The sequence below is a fragment of the Pelodiscus sinensis genome, chromosome 1 (assembly GCF_049634645.1).
Source record: "Pelodiscus sinensis isolate JC-2024 chromosome 1, ASM4963464v1, whole genome shotgun sequence".
NCBI classification, from domain to species: domain Eukaryota; kingdom Metazoa; phylum Chordata; order Testudines; family Trionychidae; genus Pelodiscus; species Pelodiscus sinensis.
Window position 1 is genome coordinate 151737043 of NC_134711.1, and position 27279 is coordinate 151764321.

At 40.5% G+C, this 27279-nt stretch overlaps 1 protein-coding gene across 3 annotated transcripts; it reads left to right on the forward strand.

Moving 5' to 3' along the window:
- The first annotated feature begins 2 nt into the window (after positions 1-2).
- Positions 3-23884, forward strand: CEP97 (centrosomal protein 97). 3 transcript variants are annotated; one of them, XM_075907845.1, is made up of 11 exons: positions 3-142; positions 4317-4459; positions 8465-8623; positions 9074-9175; positions 9747-9860; positions 11212-11378; positions 11844-12008; positions 12283-12416; positions 14466-15243; positions 17581-17656; positions 18468-23884. In XM_075907845.1, exons 1-11 carry the CDS (start codon positions 85-87, stop codon positions 19191-19193), a joined length of 2622 nt encoding a protein of 873 aa, XP_075763960.1. In that variant the 5' UTR covers positions 3-84; the 3' UTR covers positions 19194-23884. The 3 variants fall into 3 exon arrangements, with proteins under 3 accessions (XP_075763960.1, XP_075763966.1, XP_006130794.2); XM_075907851.1 differs by lacking the exon at positions 3-142 and adding an exon at positions 5798-5835 and having other exon boundaries at positions 4360-4459; XM_006130732.4 differs by lacking the exon at positions 3-142 and adding an exon at positions 5798-5853 and having other exon boundaries at positions 4376-4459.
- The last annotated feature ends 3395 nt before the right edge of the window (positions 23885-27279 follow it).

Below are 27279 nucleotides of genomic sequence, written 5' to 3' on the forward strand. Positions count from 1 at the left end.
CAGAAATTATTTTTTCTCCGCGCATTAAAGCAGCCAATCAGCGCGCGGCGCCTCGTTGCCTGGCGTCGTTAGCAAGCGGGAAGTATGGCGGCGGCGGCGGCGCGGAGCGAGGCGCCCACGTTGGCTCTGGGAGCCAGCGAAGGTAACGGGGCGGCGGGGACCGGACCGGGTGGGCTATGGGCTTGCTGGGGGACTCTCGGTGGCAGGACGGCGGGGCCTAGTGATTTATCTTCGGGCCCAACGTTTGTTAGGCTGCTCGCGCGGTGCATCGTGGGATTTGTAGTCCACCCGCAACACAGTCTGGCCGTGAGCTCGGGGAGTGGACGACAAATCCCAGAGGGCTTTGCGCTCTCACAACACCGCTCCTGGTGAATAGGTGCCGAGGCAGCATCTGCTAATTGGAAGGGGAACGGTCCGCTAGCGGCCACGCCTGGAGCCTGCTGCTCCCAGCCCGTTAACGGGGCGGCAGCAGCAGGCGTGTAAGGGCAGGCTGGGCGAATCGGTCCCTTGCCCACTCATGGCATGTCGGTGTATTTGTGCGGGTCTTCTCTCTCCAGCATGTGGGGGGGGGGTACTAATGGGGGTCTGACAAAGCAGTGAGACCACGAGACAATATCACTAGTGTCATCCACTTTCCTGCTGCCCGGGCAGCCCTTGCCCAGTGGTGCTGAAATTAGGGCTGTTAGTGTGTAGCTCTTACATGATTAACTGATAAGCCTAGGCTCTCCAGTTAATTCTAAAGTTTACACACTCCCCACCCCCTGCTGCCTCTGTATCAGAGGTAGCAAGGGTGAGGGGAGGGTTTTTTTTTTTAAACCAGCGTCCTGCTCCTGCACAGCTGCCTCCAATGGAGGCAGCTGGCAGGAACCAGTGCTTGAGAGGAGCTGGGTCCCTTTGAACACCAGCTCCTGTCTTCCCCCCACCTCCCTCCCATGTGTAAACATGTATCTGGTAATAAATCCAGTGATTACATATTTACACAAACATCCCTAGCTTAAACTGCCTGCTGCAATTGGTTGGGTTTAGGATGTAAGGGAGGTGCTGTTGTGAGACGGCAGCTAACATCCGGTCCTATAAATGATACAATTATTTGCTCTTGTGAATGGCTGTGCAATGCACAACTTGCAGATGCTTGAGTGCCACCTATCATCTTTCGGGCAAGTGTGGATGCTCCTCTGAAGATAGCAGTTCTTCTCAATGTGTAGTTCTCCGATCCCTGTCGTCATCGATAGAAAATGAGTATGTAATAATGAAGTAGCTGCAAAGATCTAACTCCCAGTATGCACTGTCTTCATTTACATTGTGAGCTCTTCAAGGCAAGAACCTTGTCTTATATCTGTAAAGTGCCATTCATATTTATAGATGAACAATAAACATTTCCTAACATACACTGTTCACTGATGAAAGGGAGCTTTCCTTTGTGAGTGGAAGAGGTTAGGCAGAGAGAATCTTATAAATAAGAAATATCCTGTACTGTCTCCCTGAATTTCCAGACAGCTTCCATGTCTCCATTGCTGATTATAACTTTTCTAAGTAGTTTTAGCACAGCTGCTTTTCAGAATTCTGTGGAGAACAGTGAGCTCAACAAGTAATGTGTGTTTAACATTGATTCTTTTGGGAAAGTAAATAGCAGACATACTTGCTAGTTTTGTAGTTATCCAATCAGTTCAGTGATTGAAGACTGTTCTTTGCCAATAGTGTCTCTTTTTAACTTTACCATGGGTACAGCAATAGTATAAGAATATAGTCATATAAAACCCATATTGATAGAGCCCTGCAAATCTGTGACTATCCATGGCTCATTTTGATGGATGCAGACAGAAAAAATTGTATCTAGAATCCTGCAAATTTACAGATAGCTCAGCCGAGCCACCACAGAGGGAGGGGAATGGGGTGAGGCGGTGATGTACACAGCCAGGGGGCGGGGCTGTGTACGTCACCACCCCCTTCCCCTTCGGCTGTGGCACTTGGCTGAGTGCTGCGCCCCTCAGCCGGGCCGCCGGAGGAGCCAGCAGTGCAAGGGGCTGTTTGGACTCCCCTGGGGTAGGAGGGGAAGGTAGGGCAGTGATAAAATAAAATAAAAAAATATAATGGAGATTACCTATCTCCTAGAACTGGAAGGGACCTTGAAAGGTAATCGAGTCCAGTCCCCTGCCTTCACAGTAGGACCAAGTACCACCCCTGACAAATTTTTGCCCCAAATGGCCTCTGCAAGGATTGAACTCATAACCCTGGGTTTAGTAGGCCAATGCTCAAACCACTGAGCTATCCCTCCCACATGGCCCTGGTCCCAGTCGCATAAGTCACTGCCCCTCCCCCCCCTCCCTCGTGGCAGCCCAGCTGAGCAGGCAGCACTCAGCCAAGGGCCACGGCGGGAGGGAAGGGGAAAGGGGGGCGGGGAGAGAGAGGCAGGAGGAGGACGAGAAGAGAAAGGGAGAGTGAGAGGCAGGAGGGGGAGGATAGCTGGGGGGGCGGGGGGAGGCAGTAGGAAGAGAGAGAGAGAGAGACAGAGCAAGAGAGCTCAGGAGAGAAGACCTGAAAATCCCGTCTTATGACGGGCTAATTGGCTAGTAGTAGATAAGAATGGGAGAGTGGTTTAAGTCTGCTGTATATACAGTATCTCCTAAACTGAGCTAATGTCTGAAAGAGATAATTGGAAACCATAGATCCTGAAAATCATTAGTGATCTAAATTTCACTTATCTTGGAAACTGCATCGTTTCTCAGCTCTGTTATAATGACTGCCTTTGGCTGGAATGTGTTCACTTTGTCCAAAGAGTTAAATGGTGGTCTCAACTTCAGAATTTTGTCTTGCCCAAAACATATTTGGACTCAAGTGTTGAATACTTTTAGCGTGTACTATCAAATGCATCTATTTGCTCAGGCTTTCCACTAGAGGCACTGCTGGAATTTAGAACATTGCATATTCCATCACTTAGAATTTTCCCATTTTTGGTCCTTATGGGAAAGTTAGTTTGATGCTGTAGAGCTGTTCATACATTAAAGTTAGCTGGAGAACAACTGTTCTCTTATGCAACAACTTTTCAGGTTTTGAAATTTGCTTTTGTTTCACATTGGAATGAAAAAATGAGCATTTTTTGGACATTTTTGTGAAACAGAATTATGTCTAAAAATTAGGTTTCCACCAGAAAGTCCACTCTAACGCTCAGAAATCTTCCCATCAGAAACTTTGTTGAAACCTGTGCCTCCTCAAAACATTTCAGCTTTGAAGAAACAACATTTTTCAAAAACAACAATAAAAAAATTGTCAAAAAAATTCCAACCAGTCTAATATAAATGCTCCCAATTTTGGAATTTAATATATAGGAAATGGGAAAAATTTTCTGTATTGGGAGGTAAGCCATTTAAAAGAAAAAACTCCTTCCCCTTAAGCAGGTGTAAATTGACAAAATTCCAAATAAAATAACAATGCATAACATTGTCCTGAATGTTTGGACAGTGTCAGTACTTCTGCTTCTTGTAGCTTTCCCAAGCAACAGCAGAATTAAATTAATAAGACTCTGGTCTGTTACATTAATGCTATTCAGAGTAGTGTCATGAATCTCGTCGACATCCTATAAATGGGATTGCTCACGGAGAAAATTTTTGGTTGCTTCTATTCCCACTAAATAGTGATCTCTTTTTCTAGTATTTCTCTTATGACTACTACAACAAAGGTGACAAACTTTTTTGAAAAGTGAGGGATATATTACACTTTTCATTACCAGTATCATGGTAAAAAACGAGTAAAAATTTTTAAGAGCATTTTTTCAAGCCTAAAGCGTTGTAATATTGTTTATAAAACTATTTTATCTGCCTGTCAGTGTGAGGTACTTTTGTGGCACCCATTACTTTATTATCACAATCTTTAATGGTTTACCTCCCCCTACACATGGATGAGGTAAAGAATTATTGCTGTTTTAGAAGGCACACTGAGAAACAGAGTACCTGGCAAGCAGTGAAGCTTTTCTGTTCCACCCTATCCAACTTAAAAATTGGTGTTATGGGAATCTTTGTGTTGTGGCTTTATATTCCAGTGGGGAATACTTGCTTCTCTCTATGATACCGAAGATCACACAGGAAAGTCTGTGGTAGAATATGGACGGTCAAGTTTAACACATCTTAAGCTAATGTCATAAGCACTGGGTCATCGTTCCTCTCATTTATTTGGTCTGAGATATTCATTTGACATAGTCTCAGAGATGCAAATGATGGAATTCAGTTATTTCTATCTAGGTGTGAATTCAAGTCTGTTAGTATTGTCTGCGACTTGGCAGTAAAAGTGCTCATAATTTATCTTTTTCTCCCTTCACCAAGGTTCCATAGTAAATTGGTCAGGCCAGGGGTTGCAAAAGTTGGGTCCAACATTACCCTGTGATGCTGACATTCATACTCTAATTCTGGATAAAAACCAAATCATTAAACTGGAACACCTGGAGAAATGCAGGAACTTAACACAGGTCAGTTTTACATGATTCGAGTTGGCCATAAAGGCCATTTGTTAATATTTCTGCTACAGCAATTAATTGTTAAAAATTTCCTTGTTAATAGTAAATTAACTGTGGAACTTCCTATTTTTATGAATGGGAGAGGTAACATCTAAAAAATAAAGACTAGTTTTCAGTTGAGTCCAGTGCAGGTCTACAGCTGACAGGACAATTTTTTCTACCTGATTACCTATATAATATAGAGAACATTTACTTCATTATTTAAAAAAAAAAGTTGGTGGCTAGTACTGTGAGGTATTAATTGAACTCAGTTTCTAAAGAAATGAAAAAAATCTTAATTCTGTTGTTTGCATACTTTTGGGTGCTTGAGTCTTTAACCATAATGACATTCGTTTAACACAGTGTTTCCTTCTATTACAGTAAGTGTGTATATAGCACTTTGCAAACATCTCCGAAATCTGAGGTTGGAAAGAGAGTACAGGCAGTCCCCGGGTTACGTACAAGATAGGGACTGTACGTTTGTTCTTAAGTTGAATTTGTATGTAAGTCGGAACTGGCGTCCAGATTCAGCCTCTGCTGAAGCTGACCAGCGGCTGACTACAGGAAGCCAGAGGCAGAGTTGCTTTGTCCTGGGCTTACTGGAATCAGCTGCTGATCAGTTTCAACAGCGGCTGAATTTGGACGCCTGGGACAGAGCAGCTGGGGCACTGCCGGGTAGATCCCTGCAGCGCCGCACCTCAGCGCTGCGGGGACCAACCCGGCAGCACCCCAGCTGCTCTACCCCAGGTGTCCCCAAGTAGGTGTCCTGTAGTCAGCCGCTGGTCAGTTTCAGCAGTGGCTGACTTGGGGACGCCTGGGGCAGAGCAGCTGGGGTGCTGCCGGGTTGGTCCAGTAGCGCCGAGGAGCGGCGCTGTGGGACCAACCTGGCAGCGCCCCAGCTGCTCTACCCCAGGCGTAGTCGGCGAGAAAAGCCTGGTCTGCTGGAGGGGCGGGGGCGCACGTAAGTCGGATCCGCGTAACTTGGGGACTGCCTGTATATTATTATCAATATTTTACATGTGGTAAAAGTGAAGTCATAAGAGAGTGACTCAAAAGGTCTTACTCAGTGGCACGACCAGATAAATATGCCTGTTGCATAAGTGGTAGTGCTATGTACTCTATCGCTGGACCAAACTGTCCTCGTTTTATTTGCACCCTCTTAAGTGGGCTCCTTTTCAATTTGACCCGTAGTTCATCTTTGTTATACCATTTTGTCAAATAACTTTTTATTGGTGCTTAAATAGAAGATTACTTTGCAATAATTTATTTTCATGTCTCTATAATTAACACAAATTCCAATATCACTTTCAGGGCAGTCCATCCAGTAACAGTGCCTGTGAACATAAAATGTAAGGCCATAGTCAGAAGTGAGTCCTGTACTAATGTATGTCAATTTGCAAGTTACAAAATATACAGTTGCTAAAATGAAATGAACTCCTGGCATATGGTATAAAATACTAACATAAATAGAGATAAAGAAAAAATGTAAAACAGGGTGTGACAGTTCATACCCCTCCCGTGCTTTATGAAATTGACTTATAGGCACAAGTATGCATAATTGGAAGATGCTTTGGACAAAATATCTCATGTAATCTTATCAATTTTAATGTCACAGTCTGCTGGATCTGTGTCTTATTTTGGTGTATGTATCTCTCTTGTATATAAAGTTAGAGAGATAGATTATGGAATGGTTTATGGTTTTAAATGTGCAAATGAAAACCACCACGGATGTTTCTCCTGTAAACAGCATCCTTTATCCGTTAAATCTAAGCTGTGGTTGGTCTTAGGAAGTCATGTAACACCACCTCCCTTCAACTGGTAGGGTCTGACCAGGTACTTTTCCAAGGAAGGGTGAAATATAGAGACAAAAAATACCCACCCAAAAAGGAGGCTATTTTGGGATGCAAAGTTTTCAGGCCCTTAGTGTTTGGCTGGCATGTCACTCCCAAGAGAATGAACCAGAGACCCCAGGGGAGAAAAGATCAAATTACAATTAAATGAATGGAGATGCCCATCTCCTAGAACTGGACAGAACCTTGAAAGGTCATTGAGTCCAGGCCCCTGCCTTTGCAGCAGGACCAAGTACCATCCCTGACCTATTTTGCCCCAGATCTCTAAATGGTCTCCTCAAGGATTGAGCTCGCAACCCTGGATTTAGCAGACCAATGCTCAAACCACTGAGCTATCCTTCTTCCCTGGCTTTGAGGGTTAGCTGAAATAAGAGCAGTTTTAGGGAAAGTTTGTAATGAACTTTCAGTGTGAGGACTAGCTATGTATTTTCTGTTACTTTAAATTGGTAATCTGCTTTGCTTTACCAGTTCATACTTGCAACCACTTAAATCGTACTGTTTGTACTGAATAAAATCACTTTATTTACACTGGGCTTAATAGTAAATAAATTGTTACCTGGGGGAGCAATCAATGTGTACATCCTCCTTTCATTGTTAAAGGAGGCTGACCTGAATGATTTATATGGAGTTCTGATGCCATTTGGGGGTTGGGTTCCTGGAAACTGGGTGCAAAACTACTTTTTCCTCAGACCTGAAAAGATTCAGTATCGGTGTTGCTTTTTGGCGGTGGGGCGGGTAGACGGTAATTTCAGCCCTGTGCCTTGGCTGGGGGAAACCAGGACATCTGGCCCAGCGTATAGGGTGCTGGATCAAAAGACTTGGTAGGCTGGATTCAGTCTGTGGGCCAGATTTTGCCCATCCCTGCCATAAATACTAGTAGCCATGCTTAACTTTAGTACCAATAATAGTCCATTGAAATGAATTGGGCTGTTCATGGTAGTAAAGTTAAGCACATGTATGTATGTTTGTAAGATCGTAGGGTGTGGGCTCTGGAGAGAGTTTGGGTACAGGAGGGAGTTTGATGGTAGGTAGTTGGGGTATGGGAGAGGATTTTAGGGTGCTAAATCTGGGAGGCACTCCCTTGGTAGGTTCCCTGCAAATGGCAACCTGTCCCTGCCTCTCCAGCAGAGATGTGACCATTCTTAAGCACTGGTTCTGCAGCTTCTATAGGATGAGGACAGTGGTCAATGGGAGCTGTGGGGGGTAGCACCTGCAGGCAGAGGCAGTGTGCAGAGCTGGCTAGCTGCACCTCCACCAGGAGCAGCAGGAGCATAGTGCCACTTGTGGGGAGCTGCCCAAAGTGAATTCAACCCAGTACCCTGCCATGAGTCCTTTCTTGTACCCCATCCCAGAGCCTGTGCTCTGCATCTCCTGTACCCCAACCCTACACTCCCCCTCCACACTCTGAACTCCTTGTGGCTGTTCCTCTACTTAGGAGTACCAGAGACATATCACTACCTCCTGGAAGCTGCGTGGAGTCAGGTTAGGAGCCTGCCAGACTTGATAGCTTACCATAGTATAAATCATATTTTCTATGAATATTATAAATGCTGGTTTATAGAGCTCTCTGGTTGGTATAGGGCTGACTAACACAGCTTTTACTGTATATGAAAGGAGTCTTTCAAGTCCAATACTCGTACTATTGGCTTAAGACGATTGTTTTAATTTGTGCTTTGTGTTCCAAAAGCCCATATGTTACATTTGGGATGGACTTTAATAAATACATATTTTTTTTATTATATTTCATATTTTTATCAGGTTGTGGTTACTTGAAGGCATCTAACTTGTCTAAGTCATTTTAACTTGTTTTTCCCCTTTTTTCATCTTCATTACCAGTTGCTAAATTCATTCCAGGTTTCAAATGCTTTGGTTTCTGCAGGTAGCAGCCCAGGTGAATTTGTCCTAGTTTGTTGTATAAGATTTTAAAAGAGTTTGATGAAGAGTCCGTATGATCCTGCAGTGTGTCTTGTCCATGTTATCTTTCATGTGAAAATGGAAAATATATATTGATGGTGTTTTTGTTAGATTGGCTATTTAACTGTTAAATCAGATCATGATTTCTGAGTTGTTCGTACACATTAGTAGTAAAAACAAAAAAATTCTTATATTTCTTATATTTATTCTACAGCTGTCAGTAGCCAACAATCGACTTGTAAGGATGATGGGTGTAGCAAAACTGACTCAACTCCGGGTACTAAACTTGCCTCACAACAGTATTGGTTATATGGAAGGCCTTAAGGATTTGGTGCACTTGGAATGGCTAAACCTGGCAGGAAATAACCTTAAGGTGAACTATTTATTCTTTTTAAATTTTCTGAAACCTGGAGTTCAGAATGTGGTGGGTAAATTGGAAAACACTGAAAACAACATCCATACATAGTCTAATTCAGTTTCCATTAAAATGAATGGGAATTTAATGGGAACAAAAATGGATTATTTGTATCTTTCTAGTCTCTGAATTGAAGAAAGGCAGTATTTATGTAAGGGATATCCTAGGAACACTGACATAAATAATTGAATCCCAAAATATAAAGGGATTTGGATACTCTTGTGAAATGCAGGCCATATGCAAAACTTAAGGATTTTGTTTTTATAGCTATATTAATGCTATAGATTTGAAATGATAGTTTGTCTGATCTTTTTAGCTTCATAAGATTGTAGAATGTTATCAACTTTATTTTTCCATCATTAAATAAAAGTCTTGGAGTAACTATTACAATTATTTCCATTGCTGTAGACGATGGATCAGCTCAATACCTGCACTTCTCTTCAACACCTTGATTTGTCAGACAACAATATACCTCAAATAGGTGATCTTTCCATGCTTTTATGTCTAAAGGTAAATGGATCTTTACCTTCCTGTCTTTGGAATATTCTTTGAAAAAAAATCAGTTGTAATAACTTGAAGCAAATAGCACTTTTCATTATCCAATTACTTGTAAAAACATTTTAATTAATCACTGTACTACAGAGGTACATAAGAATTTATCATCTCCATTTTAAAGATGAGGAGATGAATCACAAATTCTCTGCCTCAATCTGTAATTTTGTCCTAGGTCACATAGTGAATTGATAGAGTAGTGAGGAGAATGTAAATTGTTGGCTCCTAGTTCTTTTCTCAGAATAAGTTTCTCCTTCTCTTAAGTACTGGATCAGGACAAAGCAAATTCCACTACCTGTTTTGCACTGGACTATTGGCATAGGAAAAAGATGTTTCAAAATGAACTTTTAAAAGATCAGCAATTTGAAACTTTAAAACCCTACATTTTATGAAGAGAAATTTTGCTTTTAAGTGTGAGATTATTTCAGGGTAAACCAATCCGTTTACAAAGACTGGCAAATCTTGGTATTTTAATTTTTCTGTGAGTGTGTGTGTTGATACATTTCATAGCAATATTTTTGTTTCATAGACTCTGCTGCTGCATGGAAATATTATAACCTCACTTCGCGTGGCACCTGTTTGCCTACCTCAAAGTCTGACTATTCTTTCCTTGGCAGAAAATGAAATCAGAGACTTAAATGAGGTATGAAATGTGGAATATGTATCCTCAAAATCTCTTACAGTTAAAAAAAAAAAAAAAAAAGATATTTGGGTAGTTGTTTTGTGAACGAATTGTCAAAAATGTAAGTAAAACCAACTTTGCTTTCTCCAAACATGCTAGACTACTAAGGTTTGTACTAATTTGTTTCTGTAGCAAAGAATTATACAGTTAATAACTACACAAACCAGTTGATGTTCTGATTTGGACATTTGCCGTAAAACCAAAAAGAAATGCGTTGGGGTGGAAGTTTTAATGTTTAGCTGTCAATTTCCCCCTCCCTTGTTTAATTGCTTAGAGATGCTCAAAGTCCAGTCCAAGAGTCAGATGTTGCCTGTATATTGATATATTTCTCATGGCTTTTTTCCTGTATCTATAGAGTGAGAATAAATGTGATTAGTTGATGGCTTTGATGGTTAAGGAATCCAATAAACAACTTCTGTTCTCAAAATATAAGTATGAAGTGCTCACTATGGACCAAACTTGCCTAAAGTTTGCATTCATAGTTTTGGTTTGGGCCTATTCTGTTTGGTTCTGTTCCTTTACCGAGAAACAGAGAGCAGATATTCTGGAGATAAAAAAATATTTATTTATTTACAATTTACATAAATGAATAGTTGCTCCTACCAAATTGTCAGTGTAGCCTTCATGTTGGCTGGACCCCTTAATTGGATCAGATGTACCTCCTCCCTCCTTTTCCTTAGAATCACATGGTCATAGTCCATCTTTTCTACTGATTGTCTTACCATTGTCAAGCTGTTCTTCTCTCCTGTGCTGATGTAGAATAATACAAGCATCTAAGGCCACGTCTAGACTACAGATAAGATCAAAACAGCCACAGTCAATCATCTACAGTTTGAATTAGTGAGTCTAGTGCTTCCGGGGATACTGATAGTCCTGCTCCTATAAGGAGTAAGGGAAGTTGAAGGGAAAGTGTGCTCCTGTCGACCTCCCACAGTGTGGACAGTACCAAAATGTATTTAAGATACTTTCACTCCAACTATGCAATTAACATAGCTGGAGTTGCGTATCTTAATTTAAATTTATCCCCTAGCGTAGACCTAGCTTAATAGTTCTATACATACCCAGGCATTGAAATAAGGTGATTCTTTCCTAAGGCCATAGGGGCTACTGTGTTAAAGGAAGGTGGATGGTTAGACTGCTGTAGTCTTCACAGTATTGTTCATACTTTTTTTTTTTGTAGTGTATGTGTTGCAAGCAAAAGTTAATACATTTATAATGCTATTACTCTGTCCAAATGTCTAACCAATGGAAATATATTATATTTTGTAAACATAGATAGTTCTACTGTTAACAAAGACATCTTTCGTTACAGATTTCTTTCTTGGCTTCCTTTTCTGAGTTGGAGCAGTTGTCAGTTATGAACAATCCTTGTGTGATGGCCACACCTTCTATTCCTGGATTTGACTATCGGCCATATATTGTCAGCTGGTGCTTGAATCTTAAAGTTCTGGATGGTTATGTGATTTCTCAGAAAGAGAGGTGAAATAATTTTTAAATTTGTTAATATGTTTGGATAAAGAGAAGTAGAATTTTATTTTCTTTTGAGTAGAAACGAATAAGTCCAGTTGATCTGGAAATACAGTAGCAAACAAAGACAGAATGTATGTTTCAGTGTAGAGAAAAAACTACTCAAGTCTCTGCTTTATAATCCATTTAATTGTGATTAGAGAGTGCTCAAAATGAGCTGTTCTGGACATATGTATCTTCTCGGTATATTACTGCTGTTTGACTGGATGAACATAACTCTTAGGAGGTTTACAGTGTGAATATTCTGAAATATTTGCTAAAACTTTGTTTTAATGAATCTTCTAGCTAATAAACTCATTCATTCAAATGACTATAGAATACAAAAAAGTTACAAAGAGTTCAGAAATGAGAAAATCATTTGTATAAAACTATGATTTTATGCCAAGACAACAATTGTTCGTTTTCTGTTCCTCCCAGTTTGAAAGCAGAATGGCTTTATAGTCAAGGTAAAGGACGATCATATCGACTTGGCCAGCATGTTCAGTTAGTCCAGTATCTGGCCACTGTTTGTCCTCTTACCTCTTCATTTGATCTCCTGACTGAAGAGGATGCCAAACTGGAAAAAATACTCAGTAAGCAGAGGTGAGAACTTTTTAGCTTTAACTAAGCTATTTAATAAGTACTATTCAGTTTAAGGATAAACTGATGAATGTTGACAGTTTAGGATCAGGTCCTGCAAGCCCAAACTGTAAGGTAGTTTGAGTGACATTTCGTGTGTGTGTGGATTTGCAGTCAGCCCCCTTGTTTTAGAATTTTTTCCCCCACAGAATAATTGGTAATTATAGTTCTCTTGCACACCAATATTTTTATTTTCAAAATGAGATATTAAAATTACTTGGATTTTGTGTGTGTTTAGGCTCCACCAGAAGCAGCTGATGTACCAAAGCCAAAATGAAGGGCCACCGACATCTTCTACTCCCAAAAAAATGGTACTGGTTACATATGAGCACAACAGCTCAACCCAGGGGCCCGAGATAATTCTTCAAAGTGGTAAGATCCAAATCTCTCACTGTGATGTAGTCTGAGGTTGGTGAAGGTAGTTCACTGTGGAAATGATTGTGAAGGGAAAATTAACAATTAAAGTACTACTCTGGAACAGATCCTTACGATCTTTATTGTATTTGTTAGGATTGTTTTAAATGTAAGGAATATAATACAGGGATGTCAAAGTGCAGTCAAGTACATGATCAACTGATAATCTTATCAACTACACATGTTCCCTCCCTCCCTCCTTTGCTGCTTCTGTATCAAAGGTGGCAAGGGAGGTGCAGGAGCTGGCTTTTAAGTTGGCTTCCCACAAGCATCGGATCCATTTAGCCATGTGCCACCCCACCCCAGCACTGCTGCCTCTGATAGAGAGGCAGCTGTGCAAAGGTTGAGTGGGGGCAGGCAGGAGCCAATATACATGAGAAATGATTTCAATCCAGCTCCCTGCAAGTATCGGCTCCCATGGAGCCGCTTCCCCACCACTACCACTGTGCTGCTGCCTCTCTTAGAGACAGCAGCGGTGGGGTTTGGGACACCAGGGAGATGATATGCGCGGCTCTCCTCGTGTGCTGACTCCATGGACCTGTCTGCTGCCCCTCCCCTCCCCCATACACACATTGCCTTATCAGGCAGCAGCATGGGGAGGGACGGGGACAGGGGAGACTCCATGGAATGCAATTGCAGCCTCTGTATCAAAGGCAGCAGCGCGGGGCAGCAGGTGGGAACTGGTCTGCACAGGGAACTAGTTTTTAAACTGGCTCCCCTCACAGACTGGCTCCTGCCTGTCACGCTGTGCTGCTGATACTGAGGCAGCAGCGCAGGGTGTTCCCTGGGAGTGGAACCAGGAGTGCAGTTGCTGCCAGCCCTGCTTTGGGGACTGTCTAATAGTTGTATAACTGATAATATTTTGTGAGGTTACATGACTATTCAATTAGTTGCTACCTAACACCCCTAATATAATACAGGTATCATTCTCCTTAATTTTCTAACACTACTTTCATCACTTATTCAGATCTTGAAAACAGGAACTAATGAGAATAATAATACAGATGGAACCTCTTAAAGCCAGGGCTCTCTGGTTCGGCAACATTCATGGGCCTGCCGGATCAGAGAGCCCTAGTAGAGTGCAAGCTGGTCAGGAGTCCAGCAGTGGGGAACCCCACTATTGGGACTCGTGAGCCCCGGCCAAATGGAGCAGCAGCAGCACTGGCAAGCCCTGTCCCCAGGTAACCCCAACCCAGGTGGAGCAGCCATCGGACGAGTGAGCCCTGTCCCTGGGAGTCTTGGCCAGGCAGGACAGCGTTGAGACTGGGGAGCCCTGTTGCTGGGGAGTTGTGGAGCCAGGCAGGGCAGCAGCAAGGTCAGCAAGCCCAGTCCCGGGGAGCCCCAATGGGGGCATGTCAGAAGCAGAACAGCTGGGGAGGCCCACCCGGGAGAGGCAGAAGCAGGGCTGCCACGGAGTCCTGTCCCCAGGAACCAAAAGCAGGCAGGACAGAGCAGCAGTGGGGCAGCGGGGGAGACCTGTCCCTAGGAAACCCCAGCTGGACGAGGCAGAAACAGGGCCAAAGTGGCTGGGAGCTCCATCCATGGAGAGCCCTAGCCAGCTGAAACCCAACCCCTGTAGCACCAGGGCTGAGGCCCAATGGCACTGGGGTTGGAGTAGAGCCAGCCAGATGGAGGAGGAGAGACCTGGGAAGCCAGTGGCAGGGGATTTCCCATGATCCAGCAAATTCCCTCATTTGGGACGATCCGGTCCTGATTGTGCCAGACCAGGGAAGTCCAACTGTACCTTCTTAATAATATATTCCATTAGCACATTACTGGTATGTGCCTACAACTGTCTGTTTAGTCTGTACAGTATACAGCAGCCTTCTGTATAATAGGGATTCCTGGGGGCCACTGCAGTATCTATATTCAATAATCGTATGATTGCTGTTGTTGGCATTTCAGATCCTATTACTACTCAGCAAGTACAGTAATTGGGTTGATTTAAATAAACAAATAATTTATTTAACTACTGTGTTGTCTAAATTTGGTTTTCTGCTCATCTAGAACCCGTTCTCCATAAGAATTCTTGGGTTGGGCTAAGCTCCATTGATGACCATTCCTATGCAGTTAAGAATGTCTTTCCAGCTGCAGTACAAGCTGAAAGAAACTGTCCCAAGGAGCTGTACCTGGAGGATATACAGACTGATGAGGAGGACAAACTGAACTGCAGCCTTCTGTCCTCAGAGTCTACTTTTATGCCAGTTGCTTTAGGACTGTCTCCAGTATCTCCCACTACAGAATTAAGGCTACATGGAATCAATTTGAAGCTAGAAGATTATGATGATAATACAGTTATTGAATTTGTGAAAGAGATCCATCAAGATGATAACAATCAGGAAAAGACTTCTTGGGTTACAAAAGATTGTTCCTTCAAAGCAGTAGAAACTGTGGAAACTCAAGAGGAAGATGATGATGGAATATTGCCTTCATCAAGTACAGCAACAGTCACAGCTAACCCAATTGCTAGTATTAATGACTATCTAGCATTTTCTGTTGACCAAGTTCTGCGCAGCCACCTCAAGCCACCATTAACTGATGATGGACCATTAATTACAACTCTTTATAATGACCAAACTATGGAAAGAGATTCTATTGTTACATCAGTTGCTGTTGACCAACATGCTGAACTTCAAAGAATGAACAAAGCAGCCACCAAGCTTCAGGCCTGCTGGAGGGGATTCCACACAAGAAACTACCATCCCAAAGCCAAGGAAGTGCGTTACGAAATTCGGCTACGCAGAATGCAAGAGCATATTGTTTGTTTAACTGATGAAGTACAAAAGTAAGTTGGAAGTCTCATTTTTTGTTCTTATTTTTTTAAACTGAATTAATGTAATCAGAACAGAAAAAAGAAATTTGTTGTAATGTATTTCAGAATGTATAAATACTTATCTTGACTTATGGAACTATTTCTATGATTATGACTCTGTGCACGGTAACTCGTGATATGCTAACAACTATTCTGATCACAGCAGGAGACCATCTTCTCTTCTATTTCCCTTATCACATGTATGTAACTCCCCTTTCTTCACTATAGCTCTGTCTACATGTGTTTGGTTAAAGGGAAAATGTTTCTCCTTTTCATCTTCCCATGCACAAGACAATAGACTAATAAATAAGCAAAATGAGGAAGCAAAAATTAACAGTAATTTATGGCATTCATCTAGAGTTCAGCAAGAGCATGACCCTGATCTACTAATGTCAGAATCCTTTCTGAAATCACAGTAAATCAGAGTGTTGGGTTGAGGCTTCTCATTTTTAATATGAGCTTTTAACAGGGCATCATAAGATTTCACATGTATGATTTCATCTCAAAGTTGCTCAGTTTACAAGATGGATTTTTTTGTCAGCCATGTAAACTCAAGCTGGGATTTGAGTTGAGAGTGGAACTTCAATCATTCCTTCTCAGCACATGTGATAAAGGTTCTGAGTCAAATTAGTTATTCAGTGACTCAGTCTCTCACTCCACCCCTGCTGCCACTTCTGGTTCCACACAAGGCTGCCAACTCCCAGCCCAATGGAGGGTTAGAAGCTGCCAGGCTGGAGAGGCCCCTGTATGCAGGCAGAGAACACTCCAGCCCAGCTGTGGTGGGCAGGTTGGGGTGGGAAGGTTAATTAATCAACTGGTTAATTTAAAAACTGGAATTTTACATTCCCAGTTTAAACAGGTGTGGCATAATTTGGCATGCAGAACCTTTATTACTGATACTGATGGATGAGAAGGGAAACATCTCAGCTTGGCTCTTGGAGCTCAGTTTGAGTTGCGCAGCTAGAGGTTACAAAAGTATTGGATAAAGTGAGCAAATTATAATACAAACCCAGTGAGACAATACAGTAGGAAAGAGGGAGGGGGGAATCTTTTTTATGAGTCAGGGGCCACTGATGCACAGAAAAATCAGCCAGAGGCCACATGCAAGTGAGAACCACACTGATGTGGCTCCTGACTGAGAAGGGGAAAGACACTCTCCACATTCCCCTCCAACACCAGAGCTTGGGGGCCCAGCCTAGGGATGTAACTGACTAGTCCCCAAGGAGGGGGAGCAAGAGCCAGTGCTGCAGGGAGCTGTCTTAAAAGCTGGTTCCCTCCAGCACTGTCTCCACTGTGGGCAGAGGAGGCAGGGAGATAGCGGGGACTGGGTATGAGCCAGGAATCATCTGATTCCTGGCTTGTGCTTAGTCCCAGATGTGCCTCTGCTTTTTAAATGTATTAAGAGCCCACAGGCTCTTAATACATTTAAAAGGCTAAAGCGCAGCAGGGAAGATCCAGTGTGAGCCAGGACAGCTGATTCCTGGCTTGCGCAGAGCCCCCTGCTACGCTCCAGCCTTTTAAATGGATTAAGAGCCTCTTGCATCCAAGCAAAACAGGGTTCGCATCAAGTCTTTGGGCCTTAAGTTCCCCACCCTTGCAATAGAAACTAATCATGCCACTTCCACAGTGTTACTTTATGGACTTCACAGTCGTATAAAAGTCTGAGGGATAGTCATGTTAGTCTGTAACTTTAAAAACAGTAAGTAATCCTCTGGCACCTTAAATACTAACATACACTCTCTCTCTCAGGCAAAACCTACCTCTTCACATGAGATGATTTTGCCCAGGAAAGTTCAGTCCTATGTTTGTACTTACCCACATCTTAAAGCTGATATGACTGCCCAGGTCACTGTGAGCAGGAGCTGCTGGACCCAGAGTAATCCAGGACTCAACAGTCCTGGTTCGCATCAGTCTGGCATGCTGCACTTCTGCATTTTAAATGTAATAAGAGTCTGACAGATGCCAGGCTCTTACTACATTTAAAATGCAGCACCACAGCTGTCCAGAGTTGACACAGCTCCTGCTGCAGCTCTGTAGAGGGTCCCCTTGTTAACTAATGATGTAGTATCAACTAGGTGATTAGCCAGATAATCACAATTTAACATCCTTAAAGTGACCCAGTGCCTGACATTCCACTGACATCTCAGTACTAGGTTACCACCCATAGTTTGAAAACCACTGCTCTGTAGTACCTTTCAAAAATAGCTTCATATAAAAATGTGCTTACATACAAATGAACTGATGTTATCAACCAAAAAACCACTGCTTTATATTTCAATATTTAAAATGAAGTATTTTGGGTGTCTGTAGATTAAGAAAAGAAAGAGAAGAAGAGAGGATTCAGAAACTTGTACAGGAGGAGGCTGTCAGATATCTTTGGGATCAGGTAAGCCTCTCTCTCATTTTCCTATTCACAGATGACCTAAAAAGCATGCTTCCAAATATATATTCTTAAGTATGCAAAGTGTAAGCTCATCTTTGCATGCAAGGTCAGTTTTGCTAGACATATTACTAGAAGATTATCTACTAATTGGCTATACTGCCTGCCACTGGCACTCTAGAAAATCTATATAGAATTGCTTGCAAAATAAGAAACTTAAATATTAACTAAAAATAAAATTTAATTTGGTCTAGAGTTAAGGAGGCAATATAGAAGAAGGTAAATGAGTCAAATGGAAGCAAGTGGGAAGCAACTGATTTTGTATGGTGGATCCCTTACTAGAAATTTGTTATTGGCTATATTGTCTGCCACCAGCAATTTGAAAATGTTTGTAGAAACCTACAGTGGGTTTAGTGAAAGAATAACTGGCTATTGCCACAGTATTCTGAGTGACTTGAGAAGACTATGTAACTATACTAATTCTAGAAATGACACATTCTTTAACTAAATTCTAATTGATGCTACAATTTAGATGGACTTCTTTCAGAGTTTGATATTTCTGTAGTTGTAGTAACGAAATAGTGAAACCTTGATATTCTTAAAATCTTCCTTAGTCGTTTGGTTTCTTTTTCTCACCTTCTCTCCATTTCCCTCTTCTATTTAACAGTGGGAAGTACACATTTCCCCTGCCTTATTTTTTTTTTAAGTCCTTGTATCTTACATTGTATATTACTGTCAATTTACAAAAAATTCCTAGGAAACAAATTGCCTTTATTTTCCATACTTCATCATGAAATCTTTTTTCTATTATTTACAGGTTAGATCCCTTCAGCAGTGGCAACTTTCGGTGAACCAAAACCTTAGTATTTGGCAACATGCTGTTTCTGAATCGAGTACTTTATGTCCACCCAAAGTATCTGTTCAGTCATCTGAGCTCAATCAAGAAACCTCTCCTGTTGGTAGTTTCACCAGGTTGGTTTCAGCTGATGAAGCTCTTCATGAGAGAACTTTACCTGAGTTTCCAGACTCTGGCTTTCACTCCTCCATTACTGACCAAACTAATGTTTATGACTCTCATAGCTCTGTAAAGAGTTCCACAGAAGAAAGTGAGAGCTCTCTGATGGGAAATTCTATAGAAACAGTTAAACACTACGGAGACTCTATCTCAGAATGTATTTCAGATATGGAGGATGTCCAGGCAGCCCATGAGGAGTGGAGTAAAGAGAGTTCAAATAGTGAGGAGGACAGTAGTCTTTTCCAGCAATACTTGAAGTCAGTTCAGCAGCTAGAAGAGGCTGATGACAGGACAAGTTGCAGTAATGGGACAGAAGGGAGTAGGCCACAGACAGGTGCATCAGCAGAAAAGCAGGATTCTTTGTCTGAAGCTGTTTCTATAAATGTCTCTCAAGACATACCTTCCCCTGCACAAAATGAAATTAATCAGTCACCAGAAAGTTGCAAATTGAATTCAGTAGTGGAAGGAGGGAAGCAAACAGAATGTGATCCTTCATTTCAGGTGCTGCATGTTGGCATAACTGTCTAGTAAGCTTAGCTCCATGGAAAATTAGGGAATACAAGTTTAACTTTTTTGCCATTTATAAAGAGTTTGTATTTTTTTCATGTGTTCTATTCTGGATTCCTAGCCCACTGTTACTGGAAAGGCTTAACTTTTAATAGCATCTTGCTAATAATCTAATTGAATGTTGATGCTAATTATACTAAACTGAAATGAGTAAACTTCTCTGTGGTGGACATTATGCACTTTATTTTGTAACGACTCTTGTTTCTTAACTGGTTTTTATAAAACAGTATTCAATTATGATTTTTTCCAGTTGGCTCAATTTAGCCAAAGTAGATAAGCTTTAGTAAGTTTTTATTTTTCCCAAAAGTCGGAGCTTGAGTTCATGCTGTGTTAAAATAAAGAAACAGCACGTGGAAAGACAGAAATAGAGGAAGAATGAAGACTGTGCATGTATAGGTATAAACTGATAGAAAAAGGACAATAGAAATCACTTAATAGAGTTTCTGGAGACCCAAACTTAGGTGTCTGTCAAATTCTTGCTATAAAACTGGAATCCCAAGTCACTGACAGGACAAGTTGCAAGTGATGGGGCAGTCGACACAGACAGCTCCATCAGTAGAAAAACAGGATTTTTTTTTAAGACAGTTGAAGGTGCTGAGTGCTCTGCATCTTTACAAATAGGCCTTTTATTTAGAAGCCTACATATGAACTTAGAATCAAACTTTGAGGATACATTTTTAAAACAAGTCTTTATCCATGTCTCCCATATGTCCCAATCATGCTGTTCTCTCTCAGGTAAGACTCATGCTAGAGTCCAATGGCAGAGTCCAACAGGACCTAGTGACAGAGGCATATGCAGCATTTCTCTTCTCCAAGTGAACCATAACATGCATGGTAGGAACAAGATGAAAGCCTAGCTTTGGAGGGAGCCATGTTGGTATGGTTAAAATTGGGAGGCTGGATGACCTGTGTAAAAGTATTGTGCCTCTACAAGTATAGCCCTGTTATCGGCTGGTATCTCAAGTGTAAACATTACCAAGAAAGTCTTTGAGTTAAAACTTTTTCCTGCCCTTTGTTGTGTTTCTCATGTAAAGGAACATTAAACATTTAACAGTAATTGGTTTTGAATATTAATTTTAAAACTGTATGTCTCTGAAAGTACTGATTTAGTTTTGCTACACTTTAAAACTGAGGAAGCAGTGGCAGCAGATAAATAAGAAGTGGCAATTAGGCATAATGCAGATGCTAGTTTTTCCTACTATGCCTACTGTTCCATACTGAAGATTAATTTGATAAAAGTAGCAATAAAAATTGCCACATAATTGGGAAAAGTCATCAATAAAATGAAAAAATCAGCAAACCCACTAATTGTATGTACAAAGGGCTTGAAAAACTCGGCTTTTTTTTTTTTTAAATCTGAGATTTAACTTTTGGTACTAGCTTTCATGGGGTCAGCTATTTCCTCTTTACATTTAAAGTGATTTTTCCAAATATGTCACAGTTAAATTATGGGGATTATCATCTTTTAAAAGCCATGATTCCTGTGTACTATTAGGTCCTACAGATGGATTTCACCCCTTGCAGACAGCTGGCAGAAGGCTATTGAATGAACCACTTGAGTACCCAAAATAGAGCTGAAGTGAAACTTAAATAATGTATGGGCCTTTTATCACGGCTGCAGACAATTGTGAAGTTCACCCTGAAAGAATGAAGCTTATGTATTGTATACTGTGCAACCTTCTTTATTTTCCCAAAAAAGTCATGGTTAATATAGGTATTGGTTAATCCAGGAATTCTTGTAATTAAGAAGCTAGGGCACTTGACTCTGTTTTGAATGAGAATATTTAGATAAATGAGGCTGTAGTATGTTAATTATACATCTTACCACCTTGTTAGTTCAAACATAGCTGTAGTGTAATTGGGTTAACATTTAGATTATCTAAAAAAGAGGTCTGGTCTCTACTTCCTTTGAAGTCAATAGGGGTTGGGGATCTCTGCATCTCGCAGGATTGAGCCCTTAAGGGGTTGGTGACTTTTTTTTTTAAACAATCTAGTATGGAACTCATACTTCTTTAAAGACATTTGGAACGTACCATTAACAGTGAGAAGATTTCTCGACAATACACAGAACACTTGCCAAATCTTGAAAGGAATCATGTGGTGATTTGATAGAAGATACAACTTCTCTCTCTAATGGCAATGTCAGTTTAATAGACCAGAAGTTGAAAAGTAGTTAGAGCTTTCTTAATTTCTTTGGGGAAAACAGTATATCATACTGAAGACTTTAATTTTGGTATTTTATATAAAAATGCCTCATTTGCTGCCAGGAATTAAACTGAGAAGAGTCAACATATGTTGTGTAGATGCCAAAAACGTAGTACCTCCATCAAAAACTAATTTTCCACGGAAGCTCTATAAATTGTATTCCCTGTTGTAGTGGCACTCGCAAACACAAATGCATAAAGACTTATTTTATCCAATACTGCATCAGCGTTTCTGTGTAACCTGTACATCCCGCTCTCTATAGAACATCCAAACATTTTTCATTTTATGAAAATACAGCAAAATATGCACCAATTTGTAATTCAGCTGTATCTTGTTACTTTTTCAAAAGCTTTGAAGCACAAAATCTCTCTTTATTGTGCAGTGATCTTGCATGAGTAGAAAATATATTGCTTAAATTTAGCATATATATATTATAGAGATACAGAGATTTGGATTAATAGCTTTGCAGGGTTTAAAGTAATTAGTTGTATATAAGCAAAAAAGTATTGTTTTGAGCAGCATGAAATAAAAAGCTAAAGATGATAAATATGGTAAGAAAAATGATTAAGAATAAAGATGAAAAATAGCAAATAATGATATATACTAAACAGGCTTCTGGAAAGACTATAAAATTAGTGATTTTTGTAGTGTAGATGTTTGTCATACTTTAATTTATGGCTTAATTACTTTTTCTTGGAGGGAATAATACTCTCAGAGTAACGAAGTGAATTCGGGGACGTGTATACTGGTCCTAATTGTGGTCCATGGTTTGGTTTCCTTTAAATATTTCTACATTTTTGACTGAAGAATTCAGTTTATTTTAATTTCCATTCCATGTAATAAGTGATAAACAATGTTCACAGGGCAGTGTTTGGAGAAAGGGAATTGAAAGAATCTTAAAGTGCAGACTACTTAACATCTATTTAAAGAATAATGGATCCATGTATTAATCTTTAGTTCTTTTGAAAGAAAAGTTGGGAAATCCCCTCTTGGAGAAGACAGATGAATCATCATTTCTGTTTTCTTGTAAGAAAACTATGTGATAACTATAATGTATTTGTCATGTATCTAGAATTGTCATTGAAGTCAAGGGGGAGTTCTGAGTACATAAGGAATTTTGAATGTATTGCTCTAGATACACAAGTGATAACTAATTCTCTTGATGCTTCCTTACACTGAAGAACACATTTTGTTTGGCAACACAGAGACCTTTTCAAAAACATGAAGTGGTCTAACCCTGTTCTCATTCACTTTAGAGGAAACAGAGTTAAACTTCTAGGGTGAACAGCATTCACACAGTCTATCATCTTTATAGAAATGCTTTTTCCATCATGAAGGGAAAACATTGTTACAAGTTTGTTGATCATTCTAAAACCAGTATCATTGAACAAATAGCTTTGTAAGCGCTTGACAATTTACATAGTGCATGTATAACAACCTTTATAGATTTGTCAGACCCATATAACACATGCTACAGCTAGAAAGAAAATGTAATTATCAGCCCATCTATATCTATTTATGTAAATAAGCTAGTTTTTCTAAAGTAGGAGGCCATGGAGCTTCCAAATTGTTTTTGATTATATTTTAAAACTATTGACATTGACTTTTTTGTACAGCATATCTATAGAACTCTGTCTTATTTCCACTTGTGGCAAATTGTTTGGGGAACTGGCAGATTCAAGAAAGGGAAGATGTATTCCTGTTTATTTTAGTTCATTTTATTTGTGTCTAATTTGAAATGGAGATGCCTTGACTAAAAATGCAGTATAAAGCTGTTAAGTTCCTCTGCTTTTAGCTAGTGCAAAGACTACATTTTTCTATTTTCAGGGTTTTTTCCCCTTCAGAATTGTGCTACTCAATTATGTAAACTAAAGTATGGTGAAGCCTTTCAAAAAGTTTAACAGACCATTTTCCTACTGTAACTTTCTAGGGAGTGTTTCTCACACAGCATTTTCTTTTTGGGCCCATGCTTTGCCTTGATGACCAAGACTTGTGCTATCTTAAATCTTCACGTCTCTTAAACAAAAAGTAAAACTCAAGACACTTAACTTTTTTATAAAGTATTTAATAGTATTTACAAGGAGAGGTGCTTTAACTGACCAAGTGCTATGCCAAATCTTAACCTACAGGACTAATAGTGATATAGGAGACCACTTTATGACTTCTTTACACTATAAATACAGTGGGCTAAATTCACCTTAAGTATAACTTCACTGAAGCCAATTTTAAGTTTGAATCTTTCAGTGTAGTATTCTACTGCTAAACTACAGTCTTCAACAATTATGCTTTGATTTGTCTATTTTTTGCTATTTTCTGAGAAGAATTTTGAGTAGTTAAACTAGTACAAGTCATCTTTTCTATGATGGTTAAGACTTATGAATGTATTGGTTCTCATAGGTTGTACCTTTTGAGTTCTGATTTTTAAATAAATTTGTATACTGATTGGATGTTTGTTTGAGGCTGGTGCTAAGTGTATAGAAATGTGTTGCTGTCAGTTAAGTTTTTAGTGTCTTAATCTGAAACTAAGTAATATACAAGTATGAAAATTTTAAAAATCATAATAGTAAGGAAGGTATTGGTTTATGTCTGGATGCCAAGAGGTGAGGAGGCTAAGGGCCCACCTTACCACTGGTGACAATTAAGTGACTTTCCTGAAGTTGTCAGATTGCTAAGAATCATTATTTTGGAAATGCTAACGCCCAGTCCCCTGCTTCAAACTTTTTGCTTTTTAGATTAGAAGGGTTGGGCACAAAACCATGATTGCTACTCCACTTTTAGAACTTCTTTTGCCTCACACATTGTTGGATGTACCTGCACAGTCCTCTTTCCTTACAAAGGAGTAAAGCAATGGATGACACATGGAGCAGAGAAGAGGTATGCAAAAAGTTTCAACAGCTGAAGCAAATATTGGTTAAAGTAATTTAGGGCAGAGAACCCAAAAAAACCCAAAGCTAATATAGAGCATGAAAGAGCCAGTGCACAGAGGGAAGGAACCATCTTCCAACAATGCTGTACTGGGGGCACATGAGCATTAACAGAGAAGTGGTTCTTGCTTCACTACTGTTGCCTTTAATGATCCAGTCCTTTCAGAGCAGTGGATTGAAATCCCCTGGAACTAGGCAACACAAGGTCCAGGAATGAGAATCCTGCCAGGAAATTAAGACATACAGAATTACTAAATAAAGGAATCCCTCTTCTAATACTGTAAAGCTGACAGGTGCTGCCATGTAATTAGAAAAAAAAATCTAAAGGTTATTGGGATTTCACCCAACCAGCCAACCTACCTCCTGCAAAAGATTCTAGCACCTGAGGACTGTGAAGAACAATAAAGAATTGCAGGAGGTTATAAAACCTAAGACAAAAAATTATTAAAATATTTGTGAAAACGCAGTTTGTTTTGTTTGCAAATGTGGGGGGAAATGGAAAAATAGTTCAGTCTTAACATCTTAGCCTTTTTCTTAGGGCATAAGAGCCATACAGTGAAATGGATTAGAAACTAAAAGTTACCTGGTTGGTTTAATTTGCTTCTTGGTCAGCCCGAGATGTACAAAATAAAGAGCATTTAGTGATAAACATTTAGATCTTTGGATTAAAGAGAGAGAGAATTTAACATTTTGTAAGGAAATTAGTTTATTTTTAAAATAAGATTATGTAGAAAGCATTCCAACAAAAGTATTGGGGGATATGTATCAGAGGAATTAGGCCAGATCTTTATCCAATGTAATCAGGCACAGTTGTTTGTTTAAAAACTCTGCAATTCATAATGGGCTTCAGTGGACCTTTGCTGACTTACAGCAGCCAACCAGCTGGCTAGCCCTTTTGTCAATCCTTATACTGAAAAATGATTATTACTGAAGCCTTTGCTGGGGGTTCTGTTGGTTCTTCTCATGTATGAGCTGAGTTTGAAAGCAATCTCTAATACAGGCAATGCTGTGGCTTTAATAATGCAGGTGCTCAGTTACAAGATCCATCATGTCCATATTTTGACTTTCATATGTATTCAAGTGTATGGCATTGAAACTTAAGACAATGATGCTTACATTTTCCTGCCATCTCAGACAAAGTCTATGACACAAGAAAATAACTACTATAATCTTTATGGATAGCAATCATCTCTTCAGACTCACTAAGAGCAGTAGATTGAGACTTTGAAGAAAAACCATTTAGAACAAAGGAAAGATCAGATAAATCTGTATTCAATAAGCGAGGTTGCTGATTTCCTTGTAGGCCTTCCATTGAAGGAAAACTCACAGTAGTGTTATCTAAACAGCTCTAACTACTTGTGCACAGCTCTAATATCCTTAGTATTTTATTTGTTCCTTTATTTTAGTAATGTTACTTTTCTGAAGATACTAGAGATCTGCAAACTGCAGCTACATAAATTGATGTACAGCAGCCATTAGGGCTCTGAATTACTTTCATATAAGGACACTACACCTTTTGTTCTGCCTTTGACTTTCTACTGTGCAGACAGCACCAAATACCAAATTAAGCAACTGACAGTGAAAATTACTTAGCTTAGCTCAATTTTAGCCGTCCTGTGTAGACATTCTGGTTGTAGTTATAGAGCAGTTTTATTGTTGAAAGGAAAAACCCGGGATCTACCAAAAAACCCAGAGAATTTGATTAATAAAACAGTAAGTTGTGATGTTCTAATAATGGAAGATACTTTTTTCGACCTTACTTCACCTCTGCATTCTGTAATGTGTCCTGTAATGCAATCTAGGACAACACTAAACACCAGTTATAAGATAATGTAACTCCATATCACCACGCAGGTGTGTGTCTGAATGTATCTCCATCCACCCACCCACCATGTCCCGTACCCCCCCGCATGTGAACTAAGTGTAGAAAGGAGTATAAATAGGACCCATTCTGACAACTGAGGAGAACTTGAGACCCAAGGCAAATGAATTCTTTGCTTTCATCTTAACAGCTGACAATGGTATCAGGGAGATTACCCAACCCCGAGCAATTCTTTGTAGCTGACAAAGCTGAGGAATTGTCCAAGACAAGACTGAGGTGTCCCTAGAGGAGGTTTGGGAGCAAAGCGAGAAAACTTCACAGTAACAAGTCAGCGGGACCGGACGCCATTCGCCAGCCAAGAGTTCTCAAAGAAGTCAGATGTGAAACTGCGCAAGTAATAAACTGGGTTTCGTAACCTGGCCTTTAAATCAAGCTTCCCTAGCTAGTGACCGGAAAGACAGCTAACGGGACGCCAAGATTTTTCAAAAGGGCTCTAGAGGCCATCCTCCCTCCTGGCAATTACAGACCGGTAAGTCCAACGGCAGCACCGGCCAAGTTACTTGGAACGATGGTCAAGCCTAAAATTGTCCGACACACAGATGAACATAATTTGTTGGGTGTGGGGGAAGCCAACCAACATGGTTTCTCTAAAGGGAAGTCACGTCTTACTGCTAGAGAGTTCTGTGACGGGGACAACAGACATGTGGCCAAGGGGGGAGCCAGTGGCTACAGCGTACTTAGATTTCCAGAAAGACTTTGACAAGCTCCCTCACCAAAGGCTCTCACGTCAAGTACGTTGTCGTCAAGGGAGAAGAGGGAAGGAGGAGAAGAGAGAACTGGCTAGAGAGAGACGGGAAACTAAGGGTAGGAATACATGGTCAGTTTTTAGAACGGACAGAGGGGCCACCCCAAAGGGTCCGTCCTGGGACACATCCTATTCATAAGTCATCTGGAGAAAGGGGGAAAACAGTCAGGTGGCAAAATGTGCAGGTGACGCTCGAGATGGTCTGCTTTGTTCTTAACTGCGAAGCCCTTCCAAGAGATCTCACAAAACTAAGCCAGTGGGCAACAAAATGGCAAACGAAAGCGAACGATG

Coding starts and splice junctions, on each gene's coding strand:
- CEP97 (XM_075907845.1), top strand. CDS start 85: ATGGCGGCGGCGGCGGCGCGGAGCGAGGCGCCCACGTTGGCTCTGGGA. Junction 9,861..11,211: donor AAATCAGAGACTTAAATGAG/GTATGAAATGTG, acceptor CTTTCGTTACAG/ATTTCTTTCTTGGCTTCCTT. Junction 12,009..12,282: donor AAAATACTCAGTAAGCAGAG/GTGAGAACTTTT, acceptor GTGTGTGTTTAG/GCTCCACCAGAAGCAGCTGA.